This window comes from Diaphorina citri, unplaced genomic scaffold, assembly GCF_000475195.1.
Source record: "Diaphorina citri unplaced genomic scaffold, Diaci psyllid genome assembly version 1.1 scaffold50, whole genome shotgun sequence".
Taxonomy (NCBI): domain Eukaryota; kingdom Metazoa; phylum Arthropoda; class Insecta; order Hemiptera; family Psyllidae; genus Diaphorina; species Diaphorina citri.
Window position 1 is genome coordinate 327,335 of NW_007377487.1, and position 19,993 is coordinate 347,327.

Here is a 19,993-nt window from a genome sequence, read left to right on the forward strand (position 1 = left end):
TCTCTATCTCATCATCAATAATAATAGCATTCTGTTCTCAAGAGAGGAACCAAACACCTTGAGGTCACAAGTGAGACTTTATTAATTACGAGATAGAGCGATCAGTGTGTGAATATGAAATGTGAATGAGTGAATGGATCTTGTTTTTATAATTATTAATTATTTTAGGCTTTAATTGCAGGATTCCCACTCTGTCAGCCCTTCAACCCAACCCAAACTGTAGAGTTGGGATTTTTTTTCCGATCTTCAAAGAATACGAAATATGTTTCGTATAGGAAAGCATTTTGAATGGACTTATTCACGTTACCTGTGGCACGGGGGACTTAGCACTCGTATTGTTGATCACGTTCTTAGAACTGGTCACGTTCTTGGTTGTCACGTCACGTCGCGCCTGTTCCAACAGATGTCGCGCACGTTCCTTGAGTTGATCATGACGTGATTTTAACCGCTGCGTGACAAAAACCACACGAGAGAGCCAAAGCAAAACATGCATTGTATTAGTATGAATCCAAAACATTAGTATGAAATCAAACCTATATTTCGAGCATAAAACCATAAAAGTAATGCATTTTAAAACCAAAACTATATTTTGAATATGAAACCGAAAACTATTTTTGAGTAGGAAATAAAACCTATATTTTGAGCATAAAATATTTTGAGTATCAACACACACACGCCATCGTTCTGGTTAAGTTTTCAACGAGGTCGATTCGTATATTTTGAGTATATTAAACCAAAACATTAGTATGAAAGCAAACCCATATTTTGAGTATAAAACCAAAACTATATTTTGAGAATGAAACCATAACAATGTTTTGAGTATGCAATCAAACCATATTTTCAACATGAAACTTAAAGTAATATTTTAAGTGAGAAACCAAAATCTATATATATAAAAGGGAAATATGGACGGGTCATGTAAGTATTTATGTGTCTGTTAATAATATGAAACCCAAACTGGCGCGGAGGATTAGGCGTCTTTAAATATTTATTACCAGCTGGTAGGTCTTAATTGTCAAAGTGTAAAACAGGATTTCAAAATAATAATAAAATCACAAATCTCATCAACTGAATAAGAGTGACGTAATCGGATCAAATATACAAAATGATGATTAGTAGATGTTACTTACCTCGGATACTTGTGACGTCACAGAACTATCGTGAGATACAGATCTTGTCATTCCAGTATTGGTCGGTATATCCTCACGACTGAAAAACAAAACAGGGAGAGAAGTGAAATTACATGGAGATTTTGGGATAGATAGCCGTGCCCCGTGAGAAGTCGGAAATGAGCGACAGATGCGTTACCTAGGTAAATTTGGAATGAAGGCCAGTTTTTTTACAAGCGCCTAGCATTTCTGGAAAATATAAAATATTTTGAATTGAAAAAAAAGGAGTTTTCAATGTTTTCAACATAAGGTGTATTTTCCCTTTGGAATCGCAACCGATCCCGGTGCGGTGGCAAGTTGTATTGGAATTCCCATAGTTTAGTAAAGACGCCATTACAATGTACAAAAGGGAACAGGTTTCGTTTACGTGAGGAAAATACACCCACTTGTATTTAAATGTTCGTCACAACTTCAGTAGTGAACTCTGGGATTCGGAAGTTCGTGGTTCAAGTACTATTACAGGATGAAAAAAAAAGGGTCTTACAGTCTTACCTTCAATAGAAAGGATACTCCTCAGTTCTAGATTGAGTAATTCGAATTTCCTTTCTAAGTCGTCTTCTTTTTCACTGCAATCAAAAACATAGTTTCGAAATGTAAGAAAATCTAAAAGAACGATGAGAAAATCTGAAAGAACGCTGGAAAATGAGTAAAAAAGGTTCTCCCGATTTTTTTTTCTTTTTTTTTTCTAAAATGGCCATGTACTTTTTTTAGGAGCAACTAAGAACCAATCTCTCCCGGGAATCTTAGTTTAGCCCAATAAATCACAATTCAAAGTGTGATATGTAACTTTAGGACTTCTTACTTCTGGATTAGAATTATTTATACTGTCGGCAAGGACTGGATAAGCCCATGTCGCTAACAAATTACACACGGGCTCTTTGATTTAGATTTAAAAACAACAAATAAGATTGAACTGAATCCAAGGATAAAGACTTACAGAATATTGAGTTGCATTTGTCTCCGCAGCAAAGCATTCTTCTTATTGACTAGTGTAAACCATCTGGACATCAGAGCCTCCTCTCTATCTCTATCTGCACCTGTTATCAGCAAAGATCAAACAATGTTACATAAGTGCCTAGCGTCACAAACATTTCCGTCTGTCTGTTACGCTGGTAGATCTGTTTTTGTCCTCTTTCCATTAAAATAATAATAATAAAATCGTTTCGTGCAGTGTGTTATTCAATTTTCATTCGAAGATACTCGCACGTGTCGAATCTCTGTTTTAATGTATTGCAATGAAACGACTAACTGCTAGATTAGTTTTACTGTCTGTGTTGTAGCATGCCCATCCATCTCCTTATTAGATGGGCTAGAAGAAACATAATACTTCCCATTCAGGTGCTTGAATAAGAACGTCAGAATGCAGCCTGTTTATTAATTCCTTTTGGAATGTTCATTTTGAAACTAAAAGCGTATACCATTTCTACAATTATTAGTCTTTAAAATAATAATAAAAAAAGTTAACGAAATCCGATTATATTTTTTCCAAGGTGAACATCGAACCAAGGACCTTCTGCACGGGACTAACCTTCTCTCCTTGCGACTATCTCTGCGTTCCTTCTTATCGGGAGGTAGTCCATTGTTCTGTAGATTCAGTCTGGCGTTGTTAATTTCAGACGAGAAGAGCTGACTAGAGACATCCGTGTCGTTATCCGTGGTAAATCTACCAATCATGTAGGAGGACTCGTCAGTGGTCTTACCAATCTGCTGGACCTCCAGTTCATGACCTGGGGGGAGGAAACAATTTTTTGTTATTTTTTTTATGTAAGAAGTTTCCATTTATTTGTTGTTGTTGTTATCTAATGCTTGAGATTGACTATTATGTCATTTTTCTACCATTTATTTGTTATTCAGTACAAAAGAATATAATTTAAATAAATATTCAACAAATGGTATACCCATCCGTAAAAGCCGGAGCTTTGTGCCACACATGGGGATAAAATAGAACATTATAACACAATAGAGAGATTTCGCATTACGAAAAAAAATCCCCATGTTCAAGCCAAAACATCGTAACTCCGATCCCCGTGTTCAAAACCCCATAATGTGCGTCATGCGCAGAAACCAAAACTCGTCGAACATCGGACCCCATACCCCCCCAAAAAAAAAACAGGATGCGAAATCTCTCTAATGAGTAGGTACAAACATAGATATCAAAAAGATTAATTATAGTTTTCTCTTTTACTTTCCTCTCTTTTGCCTTCAAGTGGATTCACCTCCAAGTGGATTGTTGAAGGTCTCTAGAACCACAGTCAACCTTGTATTGTGAGGGGCTTACCTAATCTTTTCGAAAAACTGAGAGCTAAAGGGCTCTAAAAATTAGTTATGGTTAGCTGTCAAAATATATTGACCTCCAAGGGTAATAAAATTCCATGTCTTGGCTAGGTGTTTGAACCCACGCCTTCCTGTTTACCAGGCAAAGTAGTACTTACCGGTAAAGTATGCTCTGAGCTGGTACAGATAGGTCATGACAGCTAGTTTGTCTGGTACATATCCGCTGGTTCTATAACACGGGATATACCGAGAGCAGCTGGTACTTACCGGTAAAGTGAGCTCTGAGCTGGTACAGATAGGTCATGAGTCATGACAGCTAGTTTGTCTGGTACAGCTAGGAGATCCATATCCGCTGGTTCTATAACACGGGATATACCGAGAGCAGCTGGTACTTACCGGTAAAGTGAGCTCTGAGCTGGTACAGATAGGTCATGACAGCTAGTTTGTCTGGTACAGCTAGGAGATCCATATCTAGGTAGGTTGAAATGACAAACGTATACTTCTTCACTATTTTTAAAAAATAATCTGGGTTTTTTATTTAATTTTCATTTTACGGACTAGTTTCGCCGGTGAAGGCATATGTGCTCTGAGCTGGTACAGATAGGTCATGACAGCTAGTTTGTCTGGTACAGCTAGGAGATCCATATCCGCTGGTTCTATAACACGGGTTTTTTAAGATAACGTGTCCAAAGATCGTCAGTTTTGACATATTTTTTTTTAGCTAATTTAACACACAAAAATGAGAAAGTAAATTATAGCGCCAAAGGCATTTTTTTTTAATTTTGTTCCTCCTTTCAAAAACGCAGCCTGATCAAAGTTCAAAATCTATTGTGCCGCGGGCAATTTTTTCATAAAGTTACATACCTGAAGCTTGTCAAGAATTAATTTTTGAGCTACCTAATTCTTAGATCCTCTTCTACACATTTTTCTCCACATTCAAGCTCTGCTGAGCACTAAAAGGAGCAAAATAAGTAGAGCGCCGCAGGCGAAATTTTTGAAAATGTTATTCTACAACCTTTCAAAATAATAATAAAAATCCTCTAACACATTTTTATTTTCTTTACATACTCGTATTTTAAAAGTGTTTTTTTCTTGATTTTTTTTTCTTAAAAATCGAAATGAACCCGCGGGCCGCACGAAAGGAGCTGGCGGGCCGCAATTTGTGCACACCTGACCTAGACTCATGCAGTACATTGCCTCTGCTAATAATAACACAATATGATTCTGTCTTCTATCTACATTCTACATATTATGTCCTCATGTGATCTATGCAAATGGTACAATAACATATTGCAATAAAATCATAACACTGGACAACAGTGTTTAAGTCTCAAGTAGTATTAAAAAAAAAAAACTGATTTCGGTTCTGCGTTTGTTCTTACCAGGCCTTCTGTCTTTTCTACCGACAACATATGCACTTATAAGCCAATGTTTTTGCTGCTGCTGACAGAAAGGGACTTTTCAGTCCTACATTGGCAGTCCAAATAAGTATTTGTATTTGTTGTTGCTGTTTTTTCTTTCAATGTTGTGATATGCCTTTGACACAAAGAACATGCCACATTGATAAACTCACCATCATATTCCTCTTCTTCATCAAAATCTTCTAGTGGGGCAATATCACTGTTGTTATTTGTGCTCATCAGACTAGCAATGCTCTGCATATCTTCATCCCTGAAATAATCGTAGTTCAAGATGAGATCAATTTTTCTTTTTCCAATTTTTACCTAAATCCCCTTTAGGGGTGAGCTATTAATTTCTCACAAAAGTCACAACTTTGGGTCGGGGTTGTGTGTTTTTCCTTTCATTTGGTAATTTATTTTGGAAAAAAACATTTATGAAACAAGATAAACAGAATTAAACGATTTTTTCTTTTTTTTTTTTTTTTTGCCAAAAATCACACTTAACTTACACTGTTGTGGTTTTCTGGACAAGCATCTCAGTAATGCAAGCATAGGTTGAGTGAAAATCGACTCTAATGTGTTGCTAATTTTTTGCCAATTTTCGTCCAAATCGAACAAACTGTTCACGAGTTATGGTAAGAACAAAATCGAGTTAAAACTTGGCACATACTTCGTAAAAATCGACTCTAATGTGTTGCTAATTTTTTTGCCAATTTTCGTCCAAATCGAACAAACTGTTCACGAGTTATGGTAAGAACAAAATCGAGTTAAAACTTGGCACATACTTCGTTAGTTCGACAAAAATCTGCCTTGCACTTACAATAGGTCAGGTCTGAAATGATGAATAACAGCACAGAAGGCGAGACCATTACGCCAGGATGTGGTCAAGTTGGTGACTTTAACACGAGGATAAGCTTTGGTCACATCTTTACACCACTCTAGCAAGTCCTGTCCCGGAGTACAGGCTTTCAGATTCTGGAAAATAAATAAACATCATAAGTTAGATACGGGGAAATAATCGTTTAGGGAGGACTTTAAACAGGGAGGAAACCAGTCTGAAATTTCCCTTGCTAAAGAAATAGGGAGGACTTTAAACAGGGAGGAAACCAGCCTGAAATTTCCCTTGCTAAAGAAATAGGGAGGACTTTAAACAGGGAGGAAACCAGTCTGAAATTTCCCTTGCTAAAGAAATAGGGAGGACTTTAAACAGGGAGGAAACCAGCAAAATAATCGTTTAGGGAGGACTTTAAACAGGGAGGAAACCAGCCTGAAATTTCCCTTGCTAAAGAAATAGGGAGGACTTTAAATAGGGAGGAAACCAGCCTGAAATTTCCCTTGCTAAAGGTTGAGTGCGAAGGGCATCCACTCGTAAATTTTCTGTGGCAAAAACCAAATGTCAGCCCAAAGCAATGACCGTAGCTAGGGCTGATTGAGACTGACGAAAAACGCCGACCTCATCTGTACACGGGATAAGACGAGAAAGAAGAAGAACTGAGATACAAGTGGATATAACCCAGTCGAGGTATGGAATTTCATAGTCTACAATTCTACATTGTTTGAGAATTCCTTTTGTGTCCTAACAATAGAACAGTTGCGCTTGCTTGGGTGATGTTTCAAAGTCATAGAGCAGGAAGAATAAAAATTAAATTTTCGACCTTTTACAGTTATTTTTCCGGAGTTTTGACCTCAGATTTGGATTTTTCCCAACTTTTTACATAGGAATCGACCATTTACAAAGGTTGAGTGCGAAGGGCATCCACTCGTAAATTTTCTGTAGCAAAAATCAAATGTCAGCCCAAAGCAATGAACGTAGCTAGGGCTGATTGATACTGACGAAAAACGCCGACCCCGTCTGTACACGGGATAAGACGAGAAAGAAGAAGAACTGAGATACAAGTGGATATAACCCAGTCGAGGCATGGAATTTCATAGTCTACAATGGAGGAGTTGCAATTGGGAAAATATTATTAATAAAAGGTCGATTCCTACGTAAAAAGTTGTGAAAAATCCAAATTTGAGGTCAAAACTCCGGAAAAGTAATTTTAAAAGGTCGAAAATTCAATTTTAAAATGCCGTTCTAATGAAAAAGTTCAAACAGTTGATGGAAAAATTCAAACAGTTCAAACAGTCAGATTTCACGTCAAAATGCGCAGAAACGCTTGCGCACAAACAAACGAAGCGGGAGTCATGAATCATGACGTCATCGCCTACGGGAAAGGAGATTTTGAATTCATATGTGTAATATTAGGTAGGTATACTAAAACAAAATATTGAATACAGAGGACCTTGAAACTACCATTGGCCAACAGTTCCCCAACCATGGAACCATTTTCCTTTGATGAGCAAATCCTATGATTTCCCAACTGTTTACTGAATTTAAATTTAATTTTGACTGAGTGTGATCTTTTGTGACCGTTTTTGGGGGGAAAAAATGTCTGATACCTGGGATCTTTGAACAATGTCACCGAAATGGTTTTGTTCTCCGGCACAGCCCACACCACAACACCTCGCAAGGGATCTGTCATAGTGGGCTCCCATAACATAGGCTCTGTCACAACACGACGACTTCTCCGTGTCCAAACAATGCTCAGCTTGCTTGGAGTCCTAGGATGAGAAGAAAATACAATTTTCAACAAATGTATTCTTTTAACAAAATGAAGTGAACTTTTCCATGACTTTTTGGCCAATTTTCGGATTCCATGACTTTTCCAGTTTTTCCAGGTCACATATAAACCCTGAAGCAGTTAAGAAATGGAATGAGAAAAATATCTGGTGCTAACCCAGATTGTTCTGAAATTAACTATAGGATAAGGAAAGTAAAAAGGAAAATACACCTTTTTAGTAAGTACCTATACCCTCTGGAAATGTGAATAAAACTGAAGAGATTTCTATTTCTATGTGAAAAATAATAATAATAATAATACCAGTATCTTACCATTTTGAGGTGCTCTCCAAAATGAGCTGGTGAAAAGAGGCAGTGAACTGAAATTTGGCTGCACGTTTGTTAACCCTTTGCAGACGTTTCCAAACAGAAGCCATTGGATCTGAAAAAAGTTGCATCACATATCAATGGTCTAGAAATCAACAAGGAAACACTTTAAAATGACCTGAAAATTAGACCAAGTAATGGTTTTTTGGTTCTCAAAAAAAAAAAAAAAAAAAAAAAAAAAAAAAAAAATCTGGGGGGAAAACAACCCAATTTTCTTTTTCTTTTATAATGTAACTTACATAGAAGATTTCTTGAGACCTGCTAGAATAACATTGGTTCTAACTTACATAGAAGATTTCTTGAGACCTGCTAAATGAACATTGGTTCTAAACTTACATAGAAGGTTTCTTGACTTGAGGTTGCAGAGGATGGGGTGTCATGTCAGGACTAGTGGGAATATCTTCTGCTTGTGGCGTCAAATCATCTTTATTCACCCAGGATATACTTTCCACTGGAAAAAACACATGCAAGCCAAGAGTAAGAGTCAGTTAGAGACGTTTATGTAAAGCACGTTCCTGAAGCAACTTTGCACGCTTCGCATTTTACAAATAATGTCCTCACTTATTATCAAAATGACGTTGAGGTTGGCTGCACGCGTAAACGGACGACTTTAAGTAGCTCGTAGTCGGCTGCAAAATCCAACCCAAAGTAACTACTTACCATTGAAAAAAATAGTGCTTTTTTCGATCGAGGGAATTGAACTCGGGACCTTCTGCATGACAAGCAAGGGACATTACCATTGACTCAACTGTGCTGGGCCCCCAAATTTATTGCTGTGGTACCTAATTAAATTATTTCGATGTTAACTTACCACTCATGGGGGTACTGGCAAAGTCAGATCCACTCAAACTATTGGTAAGTTGATCAATCTGAGCTGATATTTCCGACAAATTATGTTTGATTGAACCATCTGGAACATAGAGAAATTAGTTTCACTTAGCCATCTGGGAAAAATAGGGAGTAAAATCAATGTGAATAAATGCAGTTTCCAATCTTTCTTCACAAAGTCACGTCAGAATCTACCAATGTGTTATTTTGAAACAATGAAACAACTTCTACTCGCGCTAGACTCATGACTCGTCTGTGTCGTAGCATGCCAACCCGTAGTATGTCTCTCCTCAATTGTGCGAGAAGAGACACGATGGTTTCCGAGAAAAGAGGAGACATGATTCTCTATGTACCTACTGATATGAGGACAACATAAGAACACCAGAAAGTAACCCATTCAAATATTTATTATTGGAGATAGCCTCGTGGCCTAGAGAGTATCACACTAGGCTTTCACGCTGGAGGTCCCGGGTTCGATTCCCGGCGGGGTCGAAGTTTTTTCGGCTCTGTGCTTGGAGTTTGGGGTGCACTCAGCCTCGTGAGGACAATTGAGTACTTCAATCGAGAAGTGACCAGTGTAAAAAGATATGCACAAAAAGTTGTGGAAAAGCTCTGCTTTAACACAAATAATTTGACATTTCATTTGATATGTAGTATAGCATAAAAGAATACATGAGTACCACATTCTCACACATGGCACATGACATATGTTACGAGTTTAATAACCGAAGTCAATAAAGGTCAACATTGTCAAGAAGTGTTCTGTAGTGTTAGGTCAATAGGAGTCCTTGTTGTGATGTATTGTTGTGGCGTGGCGGATAAAACACAGGGTCACATAAATACATATATTAACATTTCTCCTATCCTGTCTCCTTCTCTTCTATTTCGGGACGATAAGACCTGATAAGTGTTAATTTTGAATAACTAATCAATTCCTTTATCACAGTACTTGGTAAGGATAAGGTAGCTTAGTCCAGTGGTAACGAACTTGCTCGCCATGCAGAAGAAGGTCGAAAAAAAAGGCACCCATATTTTGATTGCGAATATTTCAATGGATTACTTTCTGGAATTCTTTTGTTAATCAAGCACCTCACTGGGATCTAAATGGAAACTGTTCTGTCTATTCTCGCCTATCTGATGAGGAAAATATTACGAGATGGACGTGCTATGACAAAGATCGCGTGAGTCTAGACACTCTAGACTCTAGATATTGAAACATCAATAAAAATTAGAAAAAAAAACATCAAAATTTGCATTAAAAATAACGAATGATTTCCTTCCCTCGATAATGTAAAATATACCTCCCTCGAACCTTTCCTTTGATGATGTACTTAAAATAACGAAATTGTACAATGGACAGAATAGAAATATCAAACGTACTACACACCCTGTACTGTGTAAATCATGCTGACAAGGCTCAATTAAAATCCATTAACCAGAAATCAATGACCTAGACCAGGGGTGCACAAACTCAAAGTGACCGCGGATTTAATCCTAAAAAATAATTATAATCTAAAAAAAAAGTAAAAACCCTTTACGGCTACGGCCTTTACTTTTTTTATAATCCAAAAACAAACAAAAATAATTGAAACAGCTGATTTCAAGGACAGCATTTTCATTGGCTGGTTTGTTCTCGAGGGAAATTTTCTTTATCCGCAGGGAAAAAAAAACAGGGTATTTTTCTCCCCCGAGGCTATCAGGGCCGGAATTCTGGAATTTAATTTTTGGGGTCTCACCTGATCTCTTCAACTATTTGCATTTGCCTCATCAAAATTAACTTCTGATTTATTTCTCGAGGAGTATGAAAACTCGAAGGTGCCACAACTTTGGCCCTGATTACCGCAACGAGTTAGAAGCTAAGTAGCTATGGTTCATCCAGATGAATATGGCAGCAAGGATTCATCTAAAAAGTATGCTACGTTGCCAAACGTGTCAAAGGTTCAACGGTAGAATATCTTTAAAGGAGGAAGGTACATTGCACAGTGCTTCCTCCCACAATGATACATAATAAGTACCCGATGCGAGTAATAAAAATAGATACCATCTTTACCTGTTCTAGAATTCAACCTCTTGGACTTGACCCTCAAAAAAGGTTACAGATCGAAGCTACCTCTGCTTTTTAAAAGAGAGAGTTTATAAAAATAGACCTTTACCTTAATTGCAACATTGCAAGGAATTCTCGCATTCTTGATTGGTTCTTTCAATTTGGGTCGATGACTCCTTGCTGCCATATTCATCTGGATGAACCATAGGTTACACTATAATACATTGCCTTATAGGCTTATAGAATGCTTTCGAAGCAACCTCCGTGACCGAGTGAGTATCACATTAGGCTTGGGTTACACTATAATACATTGCCTTATAGGCTTATAGAATGCTTTCGAAGCAACCTCCGTGACCGAGTGAGTATCACATTAGGCTTGCACTCTGGAGGTCCCGGGTTCGATTCCCGGCGGGGTCAAAGTTTTTTAGGCTCTGTTCTTGAATTTCGGGGTGCAATCAGCCTCGTGAGGATCGAGTAGCGACCAGTGGCGGCATTACCAGAGTAAAAGAAAAATTATAGATTTGTCAGAAATATAGTAAAGGAGGCTCATAAGTAATGCTGTGATTTCCACAAAGATTGTGAAGAAGTTCTCTCAGCTTTGCCACAAATAAATCACGATTTAGATTTTAGAATGCTGTCAGACAATCTCTGATCTGATGTACGCGCAGAGGGTCGGAGGATAACAACTTCTATGTTGGTCGGAGATTTTTTTTTTTTAAACTAATGCACATACGCATTATCTAGTAATGCAATTACATGTACACGATTTTTACTATAACATATACTGTCTTAGTACTAAATATACATGTTCTATAATAAAAAAAAATTAATTTTAACTTATCTCTTGTTCTAGGATGGATTTACATTTTTCCTTAAATATAATAATGTTGTAGTCTAAATCTAATGAATATTTAAGTTACCTACCTACCTACCTTCCGGCCCTGTGTTCAGTAAACCTATGACCGAAGGGATTTTTTTTTCTTCAAATCAAAATATCAGAGGGATTTAAAACTTTAAATATATTGCAAGTGCGTAGTTGCATGGCAAGTTGGCAACATGGCATGTATGTATGGATAATCTTTTGTTTTGATAGGTAGAGATAATCACTAGATTAGTAAAAACTGGGAAGCCGCATTTCGCCGGGACTGGACAAAGAGAAGATAAAAATTATTTGTGATTCGTGGTTAGTCAGCATATTTTCCTCAGAGTGTAGGAAGCCGCATTTCGCCGGGACTGGACAAAGAGAAGATAAAAATTATTTGTGATTCGTGGTTAGTCAGCATATTTTCCTCAGAGTGTAAGTTGTGTTTCAAAGTATAGCTGAGAGTTCCCCTTCCTGAGAACAATGTATATTCGTGGGGTGTTCTTGGTGCTCCTGGTAGTCACCTGTGCTCAGTGTAGTATTAACAAGTATCCCAGGATTGCAGATCTGTATCAACCTCAACCCGGTGACAATGTGAGTGCACCCCTCATCCTTACCGATTACATTGAGAGAGGTGAATTGGTAAAGGCCAAAAACTTATCAAAAGTAAATCTTCCTGGTTTGAACATTACAAGTTATTCAGGTTTCTTTAGAGTGAACTCTACTGTGGACAAGAACCACTCGTCAGCACTGTTCTTCTGGTTTTTCCCAGCACAAGAGAAGAATGCATCTGAGGCTCCAGTCTTGGTTTGGTTACAAGGAGGTCCTGGTGCTTCTTCCATGTTTGGTTTATTTCAAGAGCATGGTCCTCTCATGTTGAACAAAACCAAGAAAAATCAAACTCTACCGTACTTGGATACAAGGAAGACTCACTGGACCAAAAACCATAATGTTATCTACATTGATAATCCTGTTGGAACTGGGTTCAGTTTTGTTGAACACAATGACTTGTATTCAAGAAACGAGTCTCATGTAGGTGTTAACCTGTACATTGGATTGGTGCAATTCTTCAAGATTTTCAAAGAGTATCAGAGCAATGATTTCTATGTAACAGGAGAATCTTATGCTGGGAAATATGTTCCTGCTCTGGCCTACACTATTCATCTCAACAATCCAGAACAAGGTTCTGAAAAAGATAAAATAAACTTAAAAGGAATTGCTATTGGAAATGGACTTTGTGATCCTCTCAACATGATGGTGTATAGTAGTTATCTTTATCAACTGGGTCTGGTCGATGACAATGGAAAGAAGGCAATTGAAGAAAAAGAGAAGCAAGCAATGGAGCTGATTCTGCAATGGAAATGGAATGAGGCATATGAAGCATTTGATCAAATCATCAATGGAGACTTTAATAAAAGCACTATCTTTCATACACTGACAAACTTCACCAACTACTTCAATTATTTGGTCCCTGTTGCTGATAATACATCTGATGTTCTCATGGAAGAACTTTTCAAAAATACTGCTTTCAGACAAGCTGTTCACTTGGGAAATGCAACATTTCATTCTGATGACACTGTTGAAAAGTTTTTGAAGAGTGATGTCATGTCCTCTGTCAAAATATGGATTGAAATTCTTCTCAACAGCACAAACCCTTCTTACAAAGTCTTGTTCTATAATGGTCAATTGGACATTATTGTAGCATATCCTTTGACAGTTAATTTCTTGAAAACCCTAGACTGGACTGGAAAAGAAGCTTACAAAACAGCTCCACGCACAGCATGGTACTATCAAAATGACATTGCTGGTTATGTAAAAAATGTGAACAAGAACTTTTATGAAGTGTTGGTACGTAATGCAGGACATATGGTGCCCAAAGATCAGTCTGAGTGGGCTTTTGACTTGATAACCAGATTTACTCATGGTTCACTTTGAGCTTTTTATTTTTTAAGAACCAAGTTTCTACCAATAATTAGGGTATGAAAGAGAAGTAATATGGGTACATATGAAGATAAATCATCCATGCTTATATACCCCTATATAGTTTATAACTACCTACCTAATAATTACCTATTCATTTGTTATATTTTGTATTTGCTGAAGTAATCTCCTGATTTTGATTTTAGCTAGGCTAGGTATTTGATTAAAAAAAAAAAAAAAATAAAAAAATCCTACACATGTAGGCAGTAAAGTGTGCTAATAAGATTTTTTTTTTTTTTTAGATTTACCTGTGTGATATATTGTTTCTCTAGGATTTTATTTTTATGACCATTTGTAAGACTGGCCTGAGCAAGATTAAAAAAATATTAATACACCGACCTTGAGTTTTTATTTTTCAGAGTAAAAAACTGTGTACTTACATTTTTATTACTTTCAAGAAATTAATAGGTCTCTAACTTATAAATAGGGTAAGTGTACCATTTATTCGCCCACCTAAAAAACGTACCATTTATTGGCCCACCTGCCCACATTTATTTTTCTAATTTTTTGTAGGTATTAGAATTATGTGGAGAGTCCCTAGCTCCCTAGGTATTCAATGTAAAGTAATTCACTGGTTCAAAATGTTCTAAAACATCTTTCTTTTGATGAAATTGGATCTTGAAAATGTTCGTCGAGTTCAGACTTATGTGGCGTATGGTACAGGTGGGCCAATAAATGGTACGTTTTTTAGGTGGGCGAATAAAGGTACACTTACCCTATGTAGGTATTAGAATTATGTGGAGAGTCCCTAGCTCCCTAGGTATTCAATGTAAAGTAATTCACTGGTTCAAAATGTTCTAAAACAGGAAATGTCCCTTATTGTGGTACCCTGGACTTGGTTTAGTTTCAGCTAATGGTGCAAACATATTATTTTAGGTACCTAGGACAGGTAAGGGTGACATCAAATTCATCATGGGCTTTGAGTTTTTGGTATATGTATTTCGGTAACCTGCAAACATATTATTTTAGGTACCTAGGACAGGTAAGGGTGACATCAAATTCATCATGGGCTTTGAGTTTTTGGTATATGTATTTCGGCAAACAGGTTAAACCTAAAAATAAAATAAAAATGTGAGAAAACCAGCAGTAATGCCACATAGAATGTAGCAGTTTCTGATGGATCACTGAAGTTAAGCAATGTTTAGTGTGGTTGGTTCCTGGAACAGGTGACAATCTGAGACACAAGGCTAGGTTGGGGGACTTATTGTAGAAGATAACAATATGACAAAATAAAATTGTTTTTAATAATCGTAAGAAATATTTAAAAATTAAAATCAGATAAAAATAAATAAATTATTCTTATCAAGACAATGTTGATTAAGATGTTTTAAATTGGTGAGCTTTCGATGTCACTCAGGACATCATCTTCAGGCCAAGATAGATGTTGACTCTATCGCAGCAGGAGTAGAAGTGTATTTATTTTTATCTGATTTTAATTTTTAAATATGACAAAAATTAAAGATTGAAGTTAAAAGTGATTCTTACAATTTCAATTTTCAATATAAGTAGGTAGGTATATTTTTTTCCAACTTACCTTTTTTTGAACTTTTCCCATAGTAAATTTTTCGTTTTCAAAGTTTTCTCTTTTAACTTATTGGGAGACAAAAAGTTAAGTCTCTTTGGTGTGTAAGGTGAGAGTGTCAGAGAGCATTTGTGTTTTCTTTCCAATTTACTGTCGGTCTTTTTTATTTTCATCGGTGAATTTCGAATTTGATGCCACCTAGGTTCAGAAACATTGAGTTTGGTTTTGGAAATCAAAAGGTCCTGTATCTGTTTGTCGGTTGTCATATCTAGCACCGTTTCTTGATTTGCATTTCTAATGTAAGGATTGGCACCTAGTGATAGGAGGAGTTCAACAGCTTGCAAGTGATTGTTGATTACAGCAAACATTAAACAGGTTAAAAATAATAAAATAAAAAAATAAGTAAAAAAAACTCCTGAGATACATACCAGAGCTGGGTGCTGTCATGTTGATGAAATTTGAATTGTATTCATGTAAATAAATAATGATGTCACAATATCCGTAAAAACTGGCCACACAAAGTGGATTGATAGGTCCCTCTTGATAAGAATTGTATGATAGTACCATTTTCACCATGTTAATACAGCCACTTGCCACTGCTAAACAAATCAAATCTATTCCTGGAGAAGAAACATGTTGTAAACAGGTTAAACCTGAAAATAAAATAAAAATGTGAGAAAACCAGCAGCAATAGCACGTAGAATGTAGCAGTTTTTGATGGATCACTGAAGTTAAGCAATGTTTAGTGTGGTTGGTTCCTGGAACAGGTGACAATCTGAGACACAAGGCTAGGTTGGGGGACTTGGAATAATTATTGAGAAGCTAGTTGAAAATTTAAGACAAGGGAGAAAGGTCTGATATGAGGTCAGTACACATCTTCAAAAAATGACACTCTCATTAAAAAAAAAAAAGTAAGTAAAAAAACTCCTAAGATACATACCAGAGCCAGGTGCTGTCATGTTGATGAAATTTGAATTGTATTCATGTAAATAAATAATGATGTCACAATATCCGTAAAAACTGGCCGCACAAAGTGGATTGATAGGTCCCTCTTGATAAGAAGTGTATGATAGTACCATTTTCACCATGTTAATACAGCCACTTGCCACTGCTAAACAAATCAAATCTATTCCTGGAGAAGAAACATGTTGATTCATCAGGTGAGCTTTTGGGGCATCAATACCAAAATGTGGGTAATCTAATATTGATCAATTTTTCCAAGACCTATTGAATCTAATTAGGTAAGAATTTTACTTTAGGCCTTTTGGGGTTTGATTTGGAGCTGTTGCCAAAACCAAGCCTTGTAAAAAAAAGGGTTGTAATAAGGAATGTGCTTCACCATTTTTTTTTTTTTAAATTTCTTGTATGTTGTGAATGTAAGTAATATTGGTGTTAGGTGTACATAGGCAGATGGCAGTGCAAGGGTAAACTTGGGGGAAGAAAATGAAAAAATACAAACATAGGCAGATGGCAGTGCAAGGGTAAACTTGGGGGAAGAAAATGAAAAAAAAAAAAAAAACTAATAAACCCTGGCATTTGATTGATTTACCCACCATGTTTGGTTACCAGTTGACTGTTCTCCTTGGTCTGTAAATGTTGTAAAATGTGTTCCACACAGCAAACTTGATGATTTCTAACCGAGTGCATTACATCAGTCCAACCCAGATCATCATAGACTGACATGACTGAGAGAAGTGAAGTGACTTTCCTAGGGGGAGATCTGATGATTTACACCATAAAGTTGACAAACAAGATGAAGCTGATGAAGATCAACTCATGAACTTCATTTGATCATGTAGGTACTGGGTCTGTAACTTCAGATGCTTTAAATGATGGAAGGTATTTCTGGTTCTCCTACAAGCTTTATCACTACTCTTATCTATTCACTTGACAACTTGACATTAACAAGAAACAACGATCTATTAAAACAAAATTCTCAAGAACCCAGGGAAGGCACAAAGAAGTTGGAGACGGTAAAATAAGTAAAATTAAAAGGATGATGATGATGATGATGTCAGCTTTTCGTGCTGTTATTTTACTGGTAATATAAGCACGCAAACTCAAAATGGTTTGTAATATGATAATTAATTCTTAATTTGAGTAATGAATAAGCATAAACCAAGTAACTAAAACTGCGATTTCTTATAAATGAAAATGATAATAATAATAATAATGATAATGTTGTTTGGATATAGAACAATGAAATTAAGTAATGATGTATTTATGAATATGGAAAAAAAAAAAACAAATAGTGCTGATTGGATATAGAATAAAGAAACTAAATGATGATGTGTCTGTGAGTATGGAGAAACCATTATATTGGGTAATGTACTTATTTATAGGCGGTACTAATCGCCTAGTGATAGTAACTTCTGCGGCGTATGGCATTTTCTAAGCTAACCTTACCCAAGGGTTAACCACCATGCCTCCATTACTATCAGCAGTTATAAGTTAGGTAGTCTCTAGATTAGTGATCTTACACTTTACTATATAGATTTATCATCTTCATATATTTAATGGTTTTTTCAGCCATATTTTCATTATCTGATAGGGCAATTTCTATACTAGGTAGGCTTAATTTTTCTCTGAACTTTTTATATTTATTGCATTCAAATATGTGCTTGACAGTGAGGGGGAATCCACATGTACAGATGGGATGGGGAGTTTTAGTGAAGAGGTAAGAGTGTGTAATTCTAGTATGGCCAATTCTCAATCTTGTTAATAAAATCTCCTCGTTACGAATTTTTCTAAGTGATGTTTTCCAAAGCGTAGTGTTATCTTTGATAGTACGCAGCTTATTATTTTGGATATTAGTCCATTGATCATTATAAAGTTTAACGATATTTTTCCTAAGATGATTTTTTAGATCATCTTGGATATAAAAGTCAATTAATTTTGAATTTATTGAATTTTTTGCCAATTGATCAGCTTTATCATTTAGTGCAATGTTAGAGTGGCTGGGTATCCACATGAAAGAAATTTGACTGCCATTTGTTGAAGCAAAATAATATTCTTGCTTTATTAATTGAATAATATTGTTACGTTGTTGTATATTGTCAATTCCATTTAGAACAGATTTATTGTCACTAAAAATAATAGCCTTTTTGATTTTCATATCACTAATTTTTTTAATGCAGTAAAATATGGCTAATGCTTCTGCTGTAAAAATAGATGCTTCGTGAGGTAGCCTGTATTGGAAGTTCTCATTATTTATGATGAAGGCAAATCCTGTGTTACTATCTGTTTTTGACCCATCAGTGAAACAAAGGGTGAAGTCAGTATATATTTGCAATATTTCAAGGTACTTGTTTTTAATTTCAATGCAACTTATATTGCTTTTTTTGTCGTTGATAAGATAATTAACATCTGGTGATGGGATTATCCAGGGTGGTACCACAATTTGGATGGGTATTATTTTATTGGGATAAATGTAGAGTGGATTCTGTTTTTGATAATAATATATAAGAGGTTGATTCTTATAAGTTATATTGATATCATCTGCCTCAAATTTATTTAGATGATAATTATTGAATAATATATTGAATAGTGGGTTGGTTTGATCTGCACTAACTTTTGCAATGATGTTAGAGAATAGTAATCTTCTTCGTACTGATAGAGGTAGACTGAAGTCTGCAAAGAAAGATCTGATTTACACACGCATCTCCTACAAGTGTGTACATGGAGGGACATTTAAGTCAAAAGGAACTGAAGTCTGCAAAGAAAGATCTGATTTACACACGCATCTCCTACAAGTGTGTACATGGAGGGACATTTAAGTCAAAAGGAAAAGGCAAGAGAAAAACACCGTAAGTAAAGCATAATACCTATATTAAGTATCATGAAGACATGTAGGTAGTTCTAGTGAACAGGAAATTTGAAAACCAAATATCAAAATAAAGCAAATAACTGAAGTTTACAAAGAAACACTTGGTTTACACACACTCATCAGTTACCACATACACTAGGTTTACCTTGGGGTTGCCAAACCCAGGCATCTAATACTCTCAGTGGAGAAAAATAATATCAACTGACTAGATCTACAAAGAAACACTTGGTTTACACACACTCATCAGTTAGGTAGGTACCACATACACTTGGTTTACCTTGGGGTTGCCAAACCCAGGCATCTAATACTCTCAGTGGAGAAAAATAATATCAACTGACTAGATCTCATTTTGTCACAAGGCAAAAAGCATTTGTCACAAAGATGTGTAACTGTATAGGTATCCTAAATTTTAATTGGTTTTTAGGCTAATTTACATCAGGGTGCATTTCTATGCAAGGTACAAAAGACAGGCATGGGTGGGTGTTTCATCCTTGTCAAACAGGCATCTATGCCTGCCTTCTCTTCCTTGCGTAGAAATGCACCCTTATACAAATCAATGTAAAAATCAATTAAGATTTAATTTTAAAGCATCTTACCTTGTCTGATGTTATAAATGGTTTTTCTTTTTTCTACTTATCTTATTTTACTGTTTCAGATCCTTGGTACAAAACTGTCCATTCTCCATGAAGGTAACCATGACAAAAAATGGACAGAATCTAGAAGTAACCCAATACACAAATAGTCACAATCATGAAGTCTCCAAAACCAGATTTGATGAGTTGGCTAAACAACGAAAAATGGAGACTAAGGACCAAGAATCTGCTAAAGAAATGTTGGCACTTCGATGCAATAAGAAATTGCTCAAACAGCATTTGTGTGAGGAAACAGGTAAGAAGGTTACCTTGAAAGACATCCACAATCTTCAAAGCACTAAACAGAATAATTTGGAAGAAACTGTTAAATATTTGCAATCCAGGAATGGTGGTTATGTTGAGGTTGTCGCATTGGATGGTAAGCTGGAAGGCATATTTTTTCAAGACAAAATCATGAGGGATGCTTTCCTGCAAAATCCAGAAGTGGTGTTGATGGATGCTACCTA

The 19,993-nt window shown here is 36.2% G+C and overlaps 2 protein-coding genes across 2 annotated transcripts in view; one reads left to right on the plus strand and one right to left on the minus strand.

Moving 5' to 3' along the window:
* Positions 1 to 19,993, minus strand: part of LOC103515919 (EH domain-binding protein 1-like) — a 38,893-nt gene that overhangs the window by 10,615 nt on the left and 8,285 nt on the right. The window contains 10 exon segments of the mRNA XM_026828138.1: positions 1,662 to 1,735; positions 2,107 to 2,223; positions 2,635 to 2,896; positions 3,711 to 3,747; positions 3,749 to 3,834; positions 5,017 to 5,114; positions 5,664 to 5,818; positions 7,309 to 7,447; positions 8,169 to 8,283; positions 8,644 to 8,754. Coding sequence (XP_026683939.1) covers positions 1,662 to 1,735; positions 2,107 to 2,223; positions 2,635 to 2,896; positions 3,711 to 3,747; positions 3,749 to 3,834; positions 5,017 to 5,114; positions 5,664 to 5,818; positions 7,309 to 7,447; positions 8,169 to 8,283; positions 8,644 to 8,754 — 1,194 coding nt within the window.
* LOC103515678 (venom serine carboxypeptidase) lies at positions 11,907 to 13,884 on the plus strand. Its single transcript, XM_008480617.2, has one exon. It carries the CDS (start codon positions 12,050 to 12,052, stop codon positions 13,499 to 13,501), a length of 1,452 nt encoding a protein of 483 aa, XP_008478839.1. The 5' UTR covers positions 11,907 to 12,049; the 3' UTR covers positions 13,502 to 13,884.

What these genes read in the sequence shown, in the direction of transcription:
- LOC103515678 (XM_008480617.2), top strand. Translation starts at nt 12,050, where the DNA reads ATGTATATTCGTGGGGTGTTCTTGGTGCTCCTGGTAGTCACCTGTGCT.